Source organism: Diadema setosum, chromosome 16 (assembly GCF_964275005.1).
Source record: "Diadema setosum chromosome 16, eeDiaSeto1, whole genome shotgun sequence".
Lineage (NCBI taxonomy): Eukaryota > Metazoa > Echinodermata > Echinoidea > Diadematoida > Diadematidae > Diadema > Diadema setosum.
This window is the reverse complement of record NC_092700.1, coordinates 5,275,829-5,295,371: the sequence shown is the minus strand read 5'-3', so window position 1 is coordinate 5,295,371 and position 19,543 is coordinate 5,275,829. Positions and strand designations below refer to the sequence as shown.

At 38.5% G+C, this 19,543-nt stretch overlaps 1 protein-coding gene across 1 annotated transcript; it reads right to left on the bottom strand.

Annotated features, from left to right (window-relative positions):
- Positions 1-7,586: 7,586 nt before the first annotated feature.
- LOC140240222 (pyrroline-5-carboxylate reductase 1, mitochondrial-like) lies at positions 7,587-16,399 on the bottom strand. Its single transcript, XM_072320014.1, has 6 exons — positions 16,312-16,399; positions 15,611-15,675; positions 13,193-13,372; positions 11,408-11,620; positions 9,575-9,667; positions 7,587-7,790 (listed from the first exon to the last, which is right to left on the bottom strand). Exons 1-6 carry the CDS (start codon positions 16,385-16,387, stop codon positions 7,587-7,589), a joined length of 831 nt encoding a protein of 276 aa, XP_072176115.1. The 5' UTR covers positions 16,388-16,399.
- Between the last annotated feature and the right edge of the window lie 3,144 nt (positions 16,400-19,543).

Below are 19,543 nucleotides of genomic sequence, written 5' to 3'. Positions count from 1 at the left end.
TTATCACTGCTTCAATAACCATTGAATTCTTCAAAAGCCCACAGGCCCACCTAGGACAGTATGCCCCATCGTATATGAAGCACACAATATAATGGTTGTGCAATGCGTTTTGTGTGTTCTGATACAATAAGGTATCGGCTTTTCATAATGAAAATTATGGCTGAAATTCAACCCGCAGTAATTGAGTGTGTCTCCCCCTGCATCATCATACTGGTACCCTTTTACTATACCGTGGATTTCTTTGAGGTCAGACTTATGACAAGCCATACAAAGCCATGCACCGTACCCTTCGAGCACAAGAACAACTTGGCTTTAGAAATTAAGTTCCATGATCATAAATTAGTCAATCGTGAAACATTCTCAGGAACGGGACACAATAGGGAGCTTTAGATTTGCGACGTGGACGTTAAAGCAAAACAAAGCAAAACAAAACAAAACCTGTTCTTTGCATGTGCAAGACCGCTTGTCATAATCTATCTTGCGTCGTCTGAGTTTTCATGCTGATTCTGGGTCGTTTTAATGTCCGCTCAAATTCACAATTGAGAGAGGTACTTGATGCGATCATGAAGACCAACACATGGGGGCGGTATTTCATTTTGTATAGGCTGCGTTTTTGCGAATTCTAGAGCTACTTTGCAACACGACGCAGGGAGACAGGCGAACAGTCAACGCAACCGTCATCTTTACGTCTGCATCGCAAATCTAAAGCTCCCTAACCGTCTTAAACAATGGTTTGGGATTATACAGGTGACTCCCGTTATAACAAAGTCCTACAAGAACCAGCAGTTTTCTTTCCTTGTATCGAAATAAAGTATATAATGATAAAATAAAGATAATGATTTTGGGACCTTAACTTTTTCTTTGTAACTAAATTTTGTTATAACCGCGTTATACTGTTATGGGAGTGCCCTGTTTCACTTTATCATAGTATATCATTCAACACAGCCACAGCTTAAAGTGTGATGGATGAATACAAAATATTATAGACTTTATCAGATCGTGACTAAAAGACGCTTCACACATTCCCAGTAAAATTATAACTGACACTCTTGTTTTAAAGTATTCATTCAATTGCTGAATCTGATTTCTGCAGTTATCTATGCATATATAAAAATATGGCCATAAAGTATTTTCATAATATTCACTTGTGATCTGAAACTCCTAATCTGCTCTCTGCACACTGATCCAGGAATTCCGTAAAGGGGAGGCGCCTTTACAAAATTAAAAGGGGGGGGGGATGCCCCGCCCCCATTTTGTTTCTTTTTATTTCTTTTGTTTTAACAAAAAATAAAGAGGGTGAGTGCCAAAACTGGTGTGCCCCCCTCTGGATCCGCCACTGCACTCATTTATATCATTGATGCATCATAAGGTGTGATACACAAAAATGTGCACACTTGGAGATTATTCAATTCAATTCAATTCAATTCAATTCAATTCAATTCAATTCAAATGATTATGATCCGTCAAGAGACAAACTGGGAAGTGGTGTGGATGATTTTAAGAAGAGCAATTACGTAGGGATATAAAGGGTTGAAAAAGAGCAGACGGGGTCTTGTAAACCGAGGAATTTTCGCGTGCATTTTAATTTTAATTTTAAATTCCAATTCGTGAAAATTTCATGCCGCGAATGTATCATGTTTTACAGTAACTAGCAACAACAACTAAAAAAGTCATCTAAGATACCATACAACATCTCGTAAGCACATAGGCCTAAATGAGGATGAGCAACACTTTTTGAAATATCAGCATTATCAAATCATAACCTACATCAAGCTGCAAATAAATTCTTAACAGAATACGAGGAAAACTCAAGCAGAGCTGATGAAAAAAAAACACAATAATCGCTGATATCAGGATGTACATTTGTGCGTAAAAATGTACTTCTATGATCCATACACATTAAGTTGGAAACACAACTCACAACTGTAAGATTTCCCTGGGAGAACAAAATGAAAAGAAATCCTTAGATATGGAAGAAATCATTCACTAAACTTCTGTCTTGTTGGAATGACTAGTATAGCACCTTGCAAAGTTGGCAACTTAGATGTTAGTTGTGCAAGTCTACCTATTTCTTCTGTTAAAACAAACAAACAAACATTTGATTTTTCACTACATTGTGTGTACTACACGTAATGTAACCATATAAAGTGACCTGTTGATCTGATCTCAACCCAAAAAATCATATCAATGAACAAACACTTAAACAATACCAAATTCATTTAAAAAACAAAAAACAAAACAAAATAGAATGGAGAACAATGTGCAACCTCAATGTGCTCAGTGTCCTCAGCTGACACAAGTTTTAAGAGAATAAAGGCTACGTACTGAAGTCAAATGATCACATATCATGTGAACTTGCATCACAAAACCAACAAAAAGTCGCTAGACATGGATTTTTAGTTAAGGGCAGACTCTGAAAGAGGAGACTTTAAGCTTCGAAATGACATATAATGCACTGTAGAAGTATAAGGACTTTCCTGACCCATCTAAATAATGAAAACTTGTACACTCCAAGAAAAAGTGTGTACTGAGAAAAGAGGCCTTCAAGTTTAGGGTCTATTATAAGCACTGCATTATCATTATTATTATTCAAGTGCTTACTCTCACCCAGTCGTGCTGTCTGCAATGCATTGAAAGAAGAACAAGACATAAAACTCCATAGCAACCACTATGAACAAATAATCAGACTATGCTGCAAATTTTCATACTCATTAAATATATTCTATCCACGATTCATACCAGCCTTTGATGCACCAGCATGATCCTTTCAAAGTAGTTAGAACTGAATAAAGAAAAGAAGGTAAAGGCTTTCTTGTACTCAGAATCCATGAATCTGATGAAAAAGTGTTCAAGAGAAACGGGCTAAAAAGACTATGTCACATTCACTTTATGATTCCAAACTTCAGAATTAGAGACAAGAATCACTTTTTCTAAAATATTAAAAAAAACACAAATCCAAAATTCACAAGATTGACCCATTTCAAGTGTTATAACTCTTCACATAAGATTACGTTGTGCAACATTTTGTTGGTTTTGTGATGCATGGTCACAAAAGATGATTGATAAAAAAATTCAGAGATGTCGACATTCTTTCAAATATTCTGCAGTGCACCAATGACCAGTTCTAATTTTGAGCTGGCACTGGGCAAATTCTAATCAAGCCATAGATTAATACAATGATATCTAAAACGATATCCAGTTCCCATGGCAAAGTGTGACAGCAAATTGACAATAAAATTCATTCTTCCTCATGTCTTGAGTGGTTACTGCAGCAAATTGATATTTCATAACATAATAATGGTCCTTCACTGTTTCATTGCAAAAATAGAATTTATAAAGAACCTCTTAAGTACAATTACAAGATGCATAAAACATTCAAAAAGGCATGATAATAATGATGGAAGCAGTAATTGTGTACAGCTGTAGTTGATGACATTCTGATGACAATACTGATGACTAGAATGATGATACTGGAGGCAATAATGATAATAATAATGATATCAAGTAATGTGATCTGTTCTCCCACCTCATCATCTCCAACATTATTACTTGTACCAGTACTACTACTACTACTACTACTACTACTACTACTACTACTACTACTACTACTAATAATAATAATAATAATAATAATACAGTACTATTTGTTTTATGATAATTGTCATCACCATCATCATAACTATCATTAATACCATATTATGAAGAGACAGTACCATACTACTACTACTACTTCTACTACTACTACTACTACTACTACTACTACAACTACTACTACTACTACTACTAATAATAATAATAATAATACAGTACTATTTGTTTTATGATAATTGTCATCATAATTATCATAATTATCATTAATACAATATCATGAAGAGACAGTACCATCTGTCCATATGCTATCAATGGCTTCGTTGAATGCCAACAGTATCTATTGTGTCTGTTGAGCATTATCATGTGCAGCATTTTCCACTTTTCAACTGGTAAGGTAGATGCTTGAAGCTATGTCCAAAAGAAGAGTGCTATCCAATCATACATTTCACTCCTAGCTGTGTAAAGATGTTTAAAAGTCAGCTGTCTTGGACACGCTGCACGGAGCAAATCAACATACTTCCAATGACAGAAAAACAACAACAATGACAACAACAAACAAAAAAACTCTGACAAGTTAAAACAACTCAAAGAGTGGTGAATAAACCTCTGAGTCACTGTAAACCCATTGCTGACAGGAAGTGGGTGTTTCAGAGTTTAACTCTATGAACCCTGATCAAATCACAGTAAGAAAGGGTTGAAGAAATGAATATTTGTAATGGAGGCTCCCATCTCCCATTTCCAGCTTTTATCAAAACAAAAAAACAAAAACAAAAACAAACAAACAAACAAACAAAATGATTTAGGTACACTTAACCCATACTAGGCCGGGGGGGGGCCTCCGAGGCCCCCCCCTCGACGTTTCGCGCTATGTATCGCTATCGCGAGAAGCTATCACCGCGACGTTTCATGACTTTTTTCTTTCGAGTCTCCCGCATCTTTTGACACCAAATTTGCGATACCCGGGTGTGCGGTTCCGAAGTTGCGCATAAATATGCACGTGCATGTCAGACCAAAAATTGCTCAAAAACGTGAATTTGTGTACAATTTCAATGCAAACTGTGTTTCCAGGCAAATTTCATAAAAGCATGATTATTTTGGGGTTTTATTGATTAAAATCAATTAATAACGCATTTTCTTGTTCGGAACAATGTCACGGACAAATTTCATCGAAAAAACAATGAAAAACATAAAGTCGAAAAAACAAAGAAATACATAAGAAATTCAAAAAACAATAAAATACTTAGGAAATTTTTTCTGATTGCGCAATTTTTTTCTCTTACATTTGCTAAGGACACTAAAAAGAATATTTACACAAAAAATGTGCCTGTTTTGAGCTTTATTTAGTGATTTATACCAAATTGTCTGATTTCATGCATCACTATGCATAAATTAGCATGATTTAGTGTAAATGATAATTTTTTAAAAAATTAACTTCATGGTACTTTAGATTACATCATAGGCAATGCGTGTGCCAATTTTCGTCGCGATCGCGCGGTCGACGGCCGAGATCCGGAGGGGGGGCCTGGGAGGCCCCCCCCCCCCCCCCGGCTCTATCATCTACCTGAATAGCCCGGCCTAGTTAGGGTTAAGGCCTCCTTAAGGTACCTTGTTCCAAAGTCTTGAGTGCAGGTGTATATTAAAGTAGCCTCTCTGCAAGACTGATGATTTAAACTTCTTGTTCCTCTTCCAGACTTTGGCAAGTAGAGGCTGGAATGCTGTTGGTGGGTTCCTCGTTTACAACGGATTGAAGGCACATCCCAGTGGAGGGGGGCATCTCGTCTGTAAAGCAGTCTGGCAACAGTCCGCCTAGTAGATTCTGTATTACAACAAGTAGGCACAAAAAGGATAGACGGGTAGTGAGAGATAACACATGTGAGCGAGAGGAAACCTAGCCTTTTGTCAAGGCCCTCCCACTGTAACGGGCGAAGAAGCGAGCCCAACTGAGCATGAAAGCGCGAGGGCCTTTTGAGATCTGCTTCACAACTTATTATTCATGACACATGAACCCTACTGAATGGTCATACTAACAGATTCTGCTCGACCAATGGAATGGCGCGTTCCCCACATCCTCCATCTTGGCATTGTTCGGCCTGTTCTCATGCATCACTGACCACGAGTAGTCTAAGAGGTCTGCGGCATGCATTCGCTGTATGCAAGTCGGGCTCGGGCAGACAGACATTCAGATCGGTCGACCTTTGCTCCTGAAATCAGGGAGCAAAAGTCGGTAATTCAAAGGGCTAACAAAAGGATGCGAAGCAGATCTCAACAGGCCCTTGTGCATCCCCACTCGGTTGGGTTCTATACATCAAGCAGCGAGAGAGCCTTGACAAAAGGCTAAGGAAACCATAATAGTGACAGAAAGAGAATAATGATGCAGATGGGAAAGATGTGCTGTGTGAAATTGGTATCATTTGTCACCCTCTGTATTTTTTAAGATGACAACTGCTGATCTACAATAAATCTACAGTAGACTCCCATTATAATGAACATGGTTATAACAAAATTCCATTACAGCGAAGTAAATATTCAGGCTGCATCATTTTCTGCTCTACATGTATATTTTTTATTGTATACTTGTTTGATTATAACAAAACTTCGATATGACGAAAGAAAACTGCTGGTCCCGCGGACTTCATGATAACGGGACTTCCCTGTGAAACAAGCATGTTAGAAAAATGAACCAGTAGGATTTGAACTTGACATCCACTGCTTTCCGGGCAGCGACATTACCACATGGCTATCTCTACATTGTAGTTACGGGCAGTGACACAATGAGAATATTCTCTTTCTCTCACTTACTAAGTCTTGTCCACCTTGGACTACCTAGTATACTGCTGGAATTTCAGAGCCTTGATATTCCTTTCAAGTTCATCGTGTCACTGTCGGCAAACAGGGATAGCCTGGTTGTAGTGTTGCTGCCTGGAATGCACTAGATGACAAGTTCGATTCGCACTGGTCTTGGTTTTTGCGACATGCTTGCTATAAATTGTACATCAGCAGCTATGATCTTACACAAATACAGAATGTGACAAATGATAGAATTTTTTTTTGCACAATGATTATGACCTGCTAATAGAAATCGGTAATCTAAGAGAAAGAGATAGGAGAGGAAGAGACACAAAGAAGAAAAGGGGGAGCTAAGTGCAGATATGTATGTATTATCTTTTAATGCAGAAGTTCTTGTCCCACTTGTGCTGTTTCTTTTAAGTGCACAGCAGTGCATTTTAATAGGTTGACAAATTTGCTCTTTTTACAGGGATGATACTGAGGTTTGTCAAAAAAAAATCGGAAAAAGCAATACCTGTATCTAGACTTGAGGGGAAAAAAAAATCTGAAATCAGATTTAAATCTACAGAATATCATGCCTATTTTGATCAATCAACCATAGCAGCCTAAGGAATGAACTGTGACCAGACCTTTGGCAAGCTTGTGTCCTATGCCAATACCGCACTGTCGACAGGAGATGTCAAGCTAGTGGATCCTACCAGCCCAATGATAGCTTCCTCACTTTCGTTTTCATTATAAAGGATTGAAAAGGAAGAACAAGGACCAAGGATTGGTGGTGCTGAACCTAAAACTAATCATATGTCCCTGACTTTGACACCAGCTCTTTCCTGATGGATTTGAAAAGCTGTAAGTAAACCCATTTCCTGGCATTTCAAACCAATGGAAATTTATGTAAGTATTATGCTCCGTATTATGCTCAGTATGCTCCGTATTGCTCATTAAGCAAAGCTACATATCAACCTTGTCATCAAGCTTGTAATTCTTGTCATGATATGTGCCAACTGTTTGCATTTAACCGTCGAGGACGAGTCCCGAGTATACTCAGGCAGAGGTCTACGGGAAATGCATGTTGTAGCAAAATCAGTCCGTCCTCAACGAGTTAATCACGTTCTTAGCATTAGAGGAGTACATGTATTTGTCATTCATTTTACTTCCTCCTACACGAGTTGGAATTGCATACCTGACACAACATCAAGCCCAGCACAGAACTAATTTTTCTTCTGAAACTGCAGCAAGGCATTCAGCTTTCTAGCTTTCAGGCAAGCAGCCTCGACAGCCTCAATCAGGCAGTGCCGGAAGCCGCCCTTCTCCAGTTCGTGGATGGCATCGATCGCTGTTCCTCCCGGTGAGCAGACCTCGTCCTTGAGCTGCGATGGGTGCTTGTTGCCTCCCAGTACCATTGTGGCTGATCCCTGCATTTCATAGGGGGAAAAGTCATCATCCTTTTTTGTAACTTATTTTGTTCCTCTGCATCTAGAAGTAGGTTGCAGCCAACAGCATATACACAAATCCTATTGTAAAAAGTTCCTAGGGACTGGCAGATTTCTTTCGTTGTGAATATCATTTTTTATGCCTCCGCCAACGAAGTGGCCGGAGACATTATGTTTTTGGGTCGTCCGTCCGTCCGTCCGTCCGTACGTCCGTCCCGTTTTGTTTTTGTCGATATCTCAAGAACCGTGTGGTGGTTTTACATCAAACTTGGTATGAAGGTATATCCTGGGGGATAATACTTTGTTTGGATTTTAGGGTCACGGGGTCAAAGGTCAAAGGTCACAGGTTATTTTGTGAAAAAAAAGGTTGAAAATTCAGGTTTTTCTCCATATCTCGCAAATAGTTCAAGGTATCTTCATGGAACTTAGTATATATGCTTGTTCCAATGGGCAGTGATTATCTAGGGAAGTTGGGGGTCATGGTTCAAAGGTCAGGGGGTCAAAGGTCAAGGTCAACTCCTCAAAATATCACTACTTTTCTTATATTTATGCAATGCCTGAAGGTTTTTTTTTTTTTTTTTAACTTGATGTATGCATGTATTACCCGATATATATTCTGTGGGAAGTTTCTTGCCAAAAGGTCAAAGGTCAAAAGGTCAAAGGTCAAGTGAAAGTGTTGAATCGCACTTTTTCCTCCATATCTCAAAAGTGACTCCAGGTATCATCATGAAACTTACATATTTATGCATGTTCAACCTAACAGTGATTCTCTTTGGAACTGTGAGGTCAAAGGTCAAAGGTCAAAGGCCAGGTTTAGATAATGCTATTTTCCCATTTGATACTGAAATTATACTTTTTCTCAATACCTTGAAAATTACTCATCAACTTATAAAAGGGTCAAAAGTCAAGTAAAAATCATCAGTTCCCCAAATACCTGCACTCTGACATTTTAATCATTCATCCAATTGAACCTAGTTCTAGGAAAGTGAACATTCAGCACATTTGTAGCAAACCTGTCATTTTAATATTTTATCAACTGTGTGAAACTGTCATCACACATTGTCAAGACATTGTACTATAGACCTATTAGGAGAACCATGCATTATGGCAGAGGCATATCAGTCGCCGTAGCGATATACCTAGTTCAATCATAATTTTGGGAACTGAAGTTTTACTTGGTTGTAGCAAAAATTTCATTTTTAACTGTGTTCATTATGGGAGTGAACTGTATTCATGAAACTCATCAATTGGAAAAAAAAAATAATTTCAGAGATTTACACATTCAGACACAAGAGATATCACCTACACTCGAATGATTAGGGAACATTTTAATCTCCAAACACGGCACACAAACACACACACTCACAAATACATCTTTGGCTTACAATGAAGAGTGAATGGTCACTCGGGTCAAACAAGGAGACCATAATATATTGGAGTTGTATGTGGCACTCGATGTAGTGTGACAAAAGATGCTAAGTGAAACATGTAAGACCTGAGCATTTCAGTTTCTGCAACAACTTGTGTATTTTAAGTGATAGGGACTTGATTATCCTTCAACTTCTTGAATATTTGACATGAAACTTCAATTCAAGCAAGCCCCTTTTATACATGATTGCATGGTGAAAGGTGGGGACATTTTTATTGGCATTGATGCAACAGTGACTCATGCAGAGATTACTTCGTTTGCAGTGATCACCAAAGAAGCATGTGAAGGGATGAACAGTTCAGCTAACAGGCTAAAAATATTAGGGTTATAGACTCACCAGTAATGCTTGTGCACTCAGCTTGATTGCCACATCACGTGGGAGACCCATCTTAACTCCTCCGTCAGCGAGAGCATCAATCGCCACGTAAGCCTGTGAGAAAACACATGGAGGAGAATGCAGCTAAAACCACCACTGCCCCATCTTCACCTCTATGCTTACACTGCTTGCCTAGTAATCTTGCCATCAAATCAGACCCTACCATCAAGTGCTGACATTACTTGATGGAGGGGGATCACACAAACGGAATTGGCACAAAGTTTTAAAAAGTCAAATCTATGTATCATTTCATGAATGTAACAAATATCACTGGATTCTCCCATAACGTACGGAACTTGAAACTCCCATGCCAGGAAAAACAAATAGAGGCTCAGGGTAAAAGGGAAGGGGACCATCTCTGAGTTAACCTTTCATCAGTGTAACACTTCAGACTTGCTTCCTGGGTGTGAAAGGTGAAAAGGTGATGTCATTATTCTCTATAGAGTCCCTATAGAGTAATGGAGTGATGATGTCCCAATCTCATGTTTGAGCATGGTTAATAGCAATAATTCTGTTCACAATTATTCCAACTACGTGAGGTTGTTAAAGGCATAATTCACATTTTGCACATGAAACAAAAACCCAGCATTAGTGCTTTATTTCTAAAATACGAGTTAGGGATAGAAACAACCACTGTAAAAATTTGAATCTGTAAAATCGATGTCAAGTATTGTTAAACATACAAAATGTGAACAATATAATTATAATAACAATGTATCCAGACTACAGGTGTACACCGTCTACAGTTACGGTTTATTGAGAAAAATACAGATATCTCCTTATATTTTCGGCTTTACTGCGAAGATTTTTATATGATGGGATGTTTCACGGTACAACAGACCTACACATAAAGCATGCATTGAATGTCATATCTTGATATTTTTTTTAATCACTGTTCCAAAAGGTAAACAGGACCTTTAAGAACCAGTATCCATGGTAATGAATGGCTATGATGTCACACTGGTTGTCTATTGGGTTTGCATTCTTTGTTTCTGCTTCTTTTGTTATATTTTCTTGGCTGCCAGCTTCCCTATGATTTCTAACACTGTTAGTCCTAGTTTATTTCTAAGAATTACCACTGAAGCATGACGAAAGCATACCACCAAATATCATTATTATCATTATCTCTTTTTTTTTTTTACAGAGCTTTCAAGTGTAAATGCATTGATGCATGCAGTTGAATAGGGTTTTAACACTAGTACTGTGGATTGATTTACATTGCTAATGGAACCAGCTGCATACAGACAGCATTACAAAACAACCTTACATACATTATAACACGGAAATTTCAACAGGAGGTAAGAAAGATATCAAACTTTTGACTTTCACACAAATATTAAAAGTCATTACTCATCATGGGCCAATCACATTTTATTTGCAGGTTTCACATCTTTGACTTTACCAAGGCATTAGTGATGTTGAAACAAGAGTAGGATTTCATACTTATTGTCATCTGTTCTCAAATACGTTTCAAATATGCCAGATAATCTATCTACAGTTATTCCTGCCACTCATATTTGCCAGGCATGTCCGTCATATGCTGCCAGCCCAGGAAATAAATATCCTCTAAATCGAAGAGAAATTTTAGTCAATGGACATACATTCTGAACAAACTTGTATACAACTCTATGTCATGAAATTGCTACGCAAATGAAATTTTGTAAAGCAGTCATATCCAAAATGCATAGCAAATTGCTACGCGATACAAGAAAAAAATTATTCCCCGTAGCCAAGTCAATCACTGTTGCATCGGTGAGCTAAGACTGTACATTCCATGTGGTAAGTTGTACTCACATAGGCTGGACCGCACCCACTGAGTGCCATGGCAGCGTCAATCACCGTTTCGTCCCCCTCGATGCACAGGCCCAGCTGTGAGAGCAGCGACTGAAGTATCTTTCCGTCACCCTCCCTGGTGTTCTTGCCGCAGGCATAGATGGTGGCGCCCTGCTGGATAATAAGCGGAGTGTTCGGCATGGCCCGGATGACCCTACTTTTAGTGGGGAGACTCTGCGAATAGAAACAAAAACATATCGATGGTCATTAAAGCTTAATGGAAGATTAACCCCTTTTAAAAACATACTCAGCAAAACAATTGTTATTTTGTTTTGAGGAAACATCAATAAATCACACGAGCAGATCAGACTTTGAATGTAACCAATTTTAAACTCCATGGTTCTTTAATCAATGCAGCGTTCTGAAATCATGACATACGCCCCTTAGGTAGCTCAGATCTGTGACATAAAATGCCAATTTCTTGGAATATCGTTAGCTTTCATAAATGACCTTCCCTTTGTCCCTTTCAATTATATGTGACCCGCTACAACAAAAGGATCCTAAAGTCGCTGACGGGCGAGCCAAGCATGGCCCAGAAAAATGCTATTTTCAGGCCTTTCCTTTGATCATTTAGCTTCGAAATTTCGGCAGATGATAGAAGATACATTAGACTACAAAAGTATGTTTAAACAGAATTCCGAACGTTTTGACAGATTTTGGTGATCTGACTTCAAACTCGATTTTCTCGGCTCACCCGTCAGCGACTTTAGGATCCTTTTGTTGTAGCGGGTCACATATAATGTACTGCAAAAGAGACACACAAACTATATCCTTATCTTGTACATTTGCTAGCAACCTTGCCATATGAACTACAGTAATAAGCACAGAGAAGCCGGCTTTCTAGAGGTTCATCTACTACATGTACATCCATGCGTGCAGATTCAATTACAAACCAGCCAAACAAAATACTACTGCCGAGAACAAAACAATACAAAAGGCATTACAACATCGATAACTGCCTCTCTCAATCTCCCCTAAATGATCAATCTTCAGACTTCAGCGGTGTTGTCATGGGTGGTACCTTGACCTTTGAGAGAGTAAATTCCTGTATACCCTGACTCTCTTGCCCTGTTTATTTTTTAAAGGTCACCCAAAAATTTACTTTAATTGACTGATGAATCATAACTATTGTCAAAAATAATTCTGATATATACAAAGAATATACTATACTGGGGGCATTCGAGCATTATCATTATCATAGTTCTTTATTGGTGTCAATCATAGTGCAACATAATGCAGAAATAATCTATAAAATATATCAACAATAGTAGTTTTGATTCAGGTTCCACTTCAGCTAGCTCCTCACTTGACAATCCATGACAATACTATTTCCACACACCTGTGATATGATTTTTCTCCATAACTGTTGTCTTACATTATGATACCAATAATGAAATGTAGCAAACAATACTGAAACATATAGAAAGATACCCCCAAAATTTTTGAATTATAAAACTTACTTAAAAAAAAAAAATACATCAAATTCTGATCAAAATGATCAAGGAAAAAAATAATGAATTAGTAACAATCAAGACAGGATGGAAAAAGTTCTGATAAGTGTCTACAATAATGATTTTTCTTACAATCATTCGCACAGTTGTATGTGACAACCCCCCCCCCCGAAATAACACAAAACAAAACAAAACAAAACAAACATTATCAACAGGGAACAAACAGGAAAACACAAACATCACTACATGAACAAAAAAAAAAAACAACACAATTTAAACAGGTGCACACACATACATCTTCAAGAATATCGATGGTGATACCAGCAGCCAAGGAGACGACTAGGTGATCCCTGGTGATATGAGGGGCAACCTCCTCCAAAACCCTGCCAGCAACGGTCGGCTTGACCGCCAGAAAGATTGTGTCTGCATTTTTCACCAGTTCTGTGTTGCCATCTGCTGCTTTCACACCCAAGTCCTGGTTTAGTTTGTAAACATGAAAAGAAAGTAAAGCAAACTATACTAAGGAGAAAGCAGCATGAAATTTGGGTTCAGCACAAAGAGCCAGTCCCCCTCTTTTGTAAAACCAAATAATAATAATAATGAGAATGTATAAATAACAATAATAACAATAATAACAATAATAATAATAATAATAATAATAATAGCAATAATAATAATAATAATAACAAAAAAAAATAACAATAACAATGTCTCCTTTATCCAGGGCAGCTTCTTCAGTGTTATGCCTACTCGACCAGAGGGCCCTGCCATTATTATTACCCTATACGTAGCATTGGCAGGTGCCCATTTACACAAATGGGTCGAGAGGGACATGTTGTAGAAGATAAAAATATCTTGTCCAAGGACGCAGGACTCGATTTGAACTTGGGTCCGGACCGTCCTCCAACTGAAAGTCAAAAGTCTTCTCCATTATGCCACAGTGCCACCACACATATTTTAATTTAAAAAGGAGGGGGAATCATGTTTAGTGCTCATGAATACGAATTAAAATTCCCGGAGTTATAATCGGCTACTGCATCCTGCAGATACAGTATTGTGGACAAGCTCACAGAAAGATCACAAAGGCTGATGGTTCCTGATTGTTCTGTTTTATCAATTTCCATTTCCATCCTTAACCCAGAATCAGCTTGTTTTTTGTTTTTTTTGTTTTTTTTTTTGCTATGCGATGTTAAATACGAAAAGGGGGGGGGGGGGGGTCAGCTGGATTCCCCCCCCCCCTTTCCGATCTCGGCCGTCAGTGGGGCGATCCCAATGAAAGTTCTACACACGTAAAACCCATCCTCAGTCTAAAAGACTGTGCCGTAAGATCTTCTTAAAAGATTAATTTCTAATTCCAATTAATTTATCATGCAAATTAAGCCCATTAAGATCTATTTTAGCCTGTTGAACACTAATGAAAGAAATGTCTACTTTTTGGTTTTCTGTTTTAACATAATTATGTGACCGTGCACCTCAAAACGAACATAAAGTCGCACACACTGATTTTGCGTGAGGACTGTTAAATAAGTGAAATGCGTCAACCTAGCCGAACTTGACTTTTTCATATTTTCTGAAAGAGCGGGTCTTCTTTTACATTATGCTAAAATTTGGTATCATAAAACGGGCAGGAAAGTGTGTTTTTTTTTAAGCAGTTTATCTCGAACTTTTTTGGTAGAATAGTGTGATTAGGTGTGTCTTTAGAATCCCTTTTTCATTTCTGAAAAACCTTGTCCACACTCTTCACTTTCAACTCTAATAACTTTTGAAAGGATAGTGCTACAGCATTGAAAGTTGGCATTAATTATGGACAGAATGTGTTAATGAGGCATGCTTAATTTCAGTTAAATCTGACAATCCTTTCATTGTTGTTACTCTGGTGGTTTACTTCCTGTTTTTTGTCCCATTCATCGCACAGCCAGCACGGTTTGGTAAAGATTAAGGGCTTGAATAGACACTGTACTTCAGAGCCTCTTTTCTCAGTTCACACTTTTCCTGAGTTTGTTCTTAACTAAAAATTCATGTCTGGCGACTTTTTGTTTGTTTTGAGGTGCAGGGTCACATATTATATTCAATAATTGTATTTCATACAAACTTCCAAAAGTTATTGCAATTCTTGTCATTTTGTCATTTTGGCAATTTGTGGTATGTATTTGTGTTTGACTTTTGTTTTTCTGTTTTTTCATTGGAAATTGTCACTGACCACTTTTCGAACATACTTAGCATGACATTAATAAAAACAATTAATGGTAAAAAATAATTAGGTTTTTATGAGTTTAATGACAGAGCACTGTCTTCCGTAGAAAACATACACAAAATTGCACTCGTTTTGAGGTGACATGCAGTTACAAAAAGGGGCATGGCTTCAAAATGGTACAAGCTGTATGCAGAGACATTGGTGTTGCAAATTTGTTTTCAAAAGACTTGAACCTGAAAAAGCCTTGTAATGAGGCCTTCTCGCGCTGCAGAATTACAATTGTATTGCACAAAACGTCGAGGTGGGCAGATTCCCTGGCCCTTTAGGGTTGGAGCAAGCATGTATGGTTGACTGCCTGTCACAGTAGAGGAGGAACATCCCCCTATACCCTAGCTGCCACACCATACTAACCCCCCCCCCCCCCCCCACCTCATTTGCTGCACTCCCCTGTGACAATATTTTCATACTCCAAGCTCTAACTTCAAGTTGGCAGCCCTGTGACATCTTTGCTTTACTTACCTGCAAAACCTGAAGATTTTTTCTCGCTGGATCACTAGCAGCTATCCTGTCTGGTGCAACAGCATCTGTCGAGGATGAACATACAACGTGTACATGTAATGATGTATACACGATAGCACTGACAATTAATGAAAATGTTGCATCACCACCATAATAATTTGAGGCTACATGTACAACCTCATCTAGCTAGAGTTCCATACGTACCCCCTGCTAAACTTGAAAAAAAAAAAAGATAAAATATATTTAGTCATAAAATGCATTGGACTATGTTTATATGTAGAAATTAGAATTAGAAATAGTGGCAGAAATAAAGACCTATAAAATTGAACATAGTCTAAATTTATGCTCACGGCAAAATTTAATCAAGGTACAAAATCCCAGTTTAAATTCTTTGACCAATGTTGACAGCAGCATTAGAGCCCTATTTGGGAGCAATGTACATGTACAGTTGTAGGCCTATTATGATTTTGTCTCACTGCCTAACGTCAGGTCTTTTCGTATTTTAGATCTACCGTTAGTCCATAAGATTGGGAGGTACTTAGGAGGGAGAGAGGTCGACAGTAAAATTTATTTGTAAAGTCCCCTAGCCTTACTAATGAATGTTCGTTCGTGCAGTGATGAGTGATCGGTGATACAAACAAGCTTGCCTGAGCAAATGCTCACATCTTATTAGGCACTCGACAGAGAACAGATAGACTTACTTGCAGCTAGAAGACCCTTGGCGATGGTTTGAGCTATTTTTCCAGCTCCGAGAAACCCGACTGTGCCGTAAGACATGTTTATTGAATATTGATGACTGAGATCTGCAATTCCTGCTGGAATAACGGCGAGAATCTGAACGAATGTCAATGCCAGGCAATGCAATGGTACGAATGCTCACGAGTAGTCGATGGTCTGCCGAGAACAAATTACCATGATCGTTTGTTTTTGTGGGTTGCTTGATCAAATGTCATAAACCAGGCCATCTCACGAACCTCATGAATACAATGATAGTTTGATACCAGCGGCAGATGTGCAGTATAAGTAGGCCCACATTTCAAAATCATCAGACGACATCTTTCGGGTTACTGTGAAGGACATAGTGTGTACAGAACAACTCGATCGTAGACGGAAAGCTGGTACACGTACGGTAGGTAGTTACCGTAGGCTTGTACGTGGATTTCAAATTCGCAACCCTTGCTCGTCTTCACCACGTGTCAATTCTCTCAGCATGCCGACAATGCGTGACGGTCCTGCTCAAGGTAGTCTAGATTCTAGACTCCTTTTCTCGACATTAGCACGGCAACGTAACTAGACAGTACAACACTGTACCTCGATGAAACCTCTGCATGTATAGCATGCCACATTTCAATTTCCTGTCCATAAGTATGCGCGTGAAATTTGTGCAAATTTGACTTATTGGCACAGAAAGGGTTAAAACAGCCGGCATCTTTGCATCCCCAATAGTGGTCTTCACCTATGGGGTAGTAAGATAGGACAACACAAAAGACACAATACACACACACACCGACTGGTATACCCACACACCCGCTCTTGATGATAAAAAGAATAAACTTGGACGCGGAAATAGCCAGCTGCCCAGCAAACTCCACCCTTCCCCCACTCGTGTTTGTTTGTTTGTTTGTTTTTTGTCTGAATATAAAAATGTGGGGAAAACATACATCCCGAACGTAACAAATGGGAGAAATAATTATAAAGCACACCGTAACACTATTGAACTAAAACACTAGCTCTGTAGCTCAATGTAACCTATCATTATGACGACCCACACCCACTGTCCTTCAATTCAATTCAATGTCAATATTTCAATTTATTTCACAAAACATTTTCAACAATATAACACAAACCCCTTGTGGGGACATAGGCCTATGTACATTGTTCTGTTATGATTACGAAAAGGTTTGTGCATAGCTAGGGCCTACTGTCACGGACATAGAATGCAAGTTGTGTGGGTTCTTAAAAAAGCAAAGCGTGGTAAACAAAGTCCTAAAAATTACAGAATACTCAGTATATGCAGATGGTGGTAATTGCAAAATTAAGGGATGAGATGAGAGCGGCAAACAAGAGGGAGGTGGGGAAGGAAGAAATAACGGAGTTGGTGACATCATAGGATATTGATTAAAGAGGACCATGCAAGTTTGGCATTTTTGAGATGCTATACACATTACATCAGGCTACAGCAGTAAATAATATCAGCATTGTGGGTACAACTACACACATTGACCTATATAATTATCATTAATCAACAAAACAATCAAGGAGGTGTTTTTTTTTTTTTTTGATGTCTTTGCTTATACGTTGTATACACCATAATTGTTGTTGCATTTTTATTGTGTTTCTGAAGATGCTTCACCCCCCCCCCTATGTAAAAAAAAAAAAAAAAAAAAAAAAAATGCGCTTTCACAAACTCTCCTATGCAAATGTTAAAGACTGTGTCTATACATATCATGAATGACTGTTTACCATAATGTTCAAAGACAATTATAGGCCGGGCCTATATATAAAATGATGAACGTTTATTGAATTGATGCAAACATTGGCGGATGAAATACTAGAGAGCGAATGAAATGAAATTAGTTATTATTATGACAAGTTTGGATTCTAGACTATCCGTAATCTACGTTGTCATCCATTCACCCCGTGGTTCCCCGTGCAAGGCTGAGTTCATGAACTTCGTTCTCCCAAGCTAGGAGGGTACTACAGACTGGGTTAGCTCCAAAGAGATTGGTATAATCTCTTTGGTTAGCTCTAGTCCGCTGCCTGGACTGTTTTGTGTGATCATTTACCGCGCGCACACACCGCTACAGCACGCGTATGCCCCACCGTACGCTCTTGTATTAATTTGCCGCGCACGCACGCATCTCGACCTCCAAAACAGTCCAGTCTGGTTTGCCAAGTCTCCCCGAAATATTTCGGAAAAAATTGGCCCCACCCCCATCCCCTCATTCATTTCGAGCATCCTGATTGGTCGATGAGATCGCGTCCAGCAGGCAATTTGTGGGATCGAAAAAAGTCGATCGATCTCTAATCTTGTAGTCTTATTGCAAACAGGTATATTGCATGTAGCAATATAACATACGTATTTTACGCCAATATTTGTATTAATCTCCACATATATTGATGGAATTTCAAAATTATTTTTCTTTTTATTAAAAATTGCTCAAATCATATATCTTAGAGATCATAAGAGGAGAATGAAATTAGAACGTACATAAACCCTGCGTAAGATTAAGACTAACTTCTACTCGTTTCCATAAATGTTATAAATTAAATTATAAATATCACAATAACCAGCATTTTAAATCTATTTTTCGACAGAAAAAAATAATTTAGAAATTTAAAATAAAAAAATTGATAAATACGTGTAGAAAAGATATTCGCCCATTTAAAACATCGTGACTTATCGTACATGTCAATTTCGAGGTGGCTTTTACTTCTCGATCGGGGATCCCCCTGATCGCGTGTACAGCATACAGCTTGTGCAACAAATGTGCCTTTTCGTATTGATTCCGAGTCTTGCGTTTTCCGACCAAAATCTGTGCAACATTTCAAGTATTTCCTCCAATGCCGACTGGTTTCGGCAATAGTGTGATGTTCCAACTTCCAAGCTGCACCGTTGTGCGTTGATATTCTTCGCAAACTAGATCTACATGATGGACCAGACTCTCCGAAAGCTGTGGCTCTTGTCATGCCTTTGAAGTCTTTAATTTCGGACCAGATGAGCAGGGCTATGGATCTTGCTTGGCCTGCGTGACAAAGTCGAAGACTCAAGCGGCCTAGCGGTAAGCTAATCATTTAACGTTAGATCTATCCAGTTTCTACAAATGATTCCTCAAGGCAACTTTCATTACGTGTCTCTTGTCTTGAATTACAAACTGTAACTGTAGGCCCCTAGTTCAGAGTTGAACAACAAAAAAAATGATTGTAAAACTA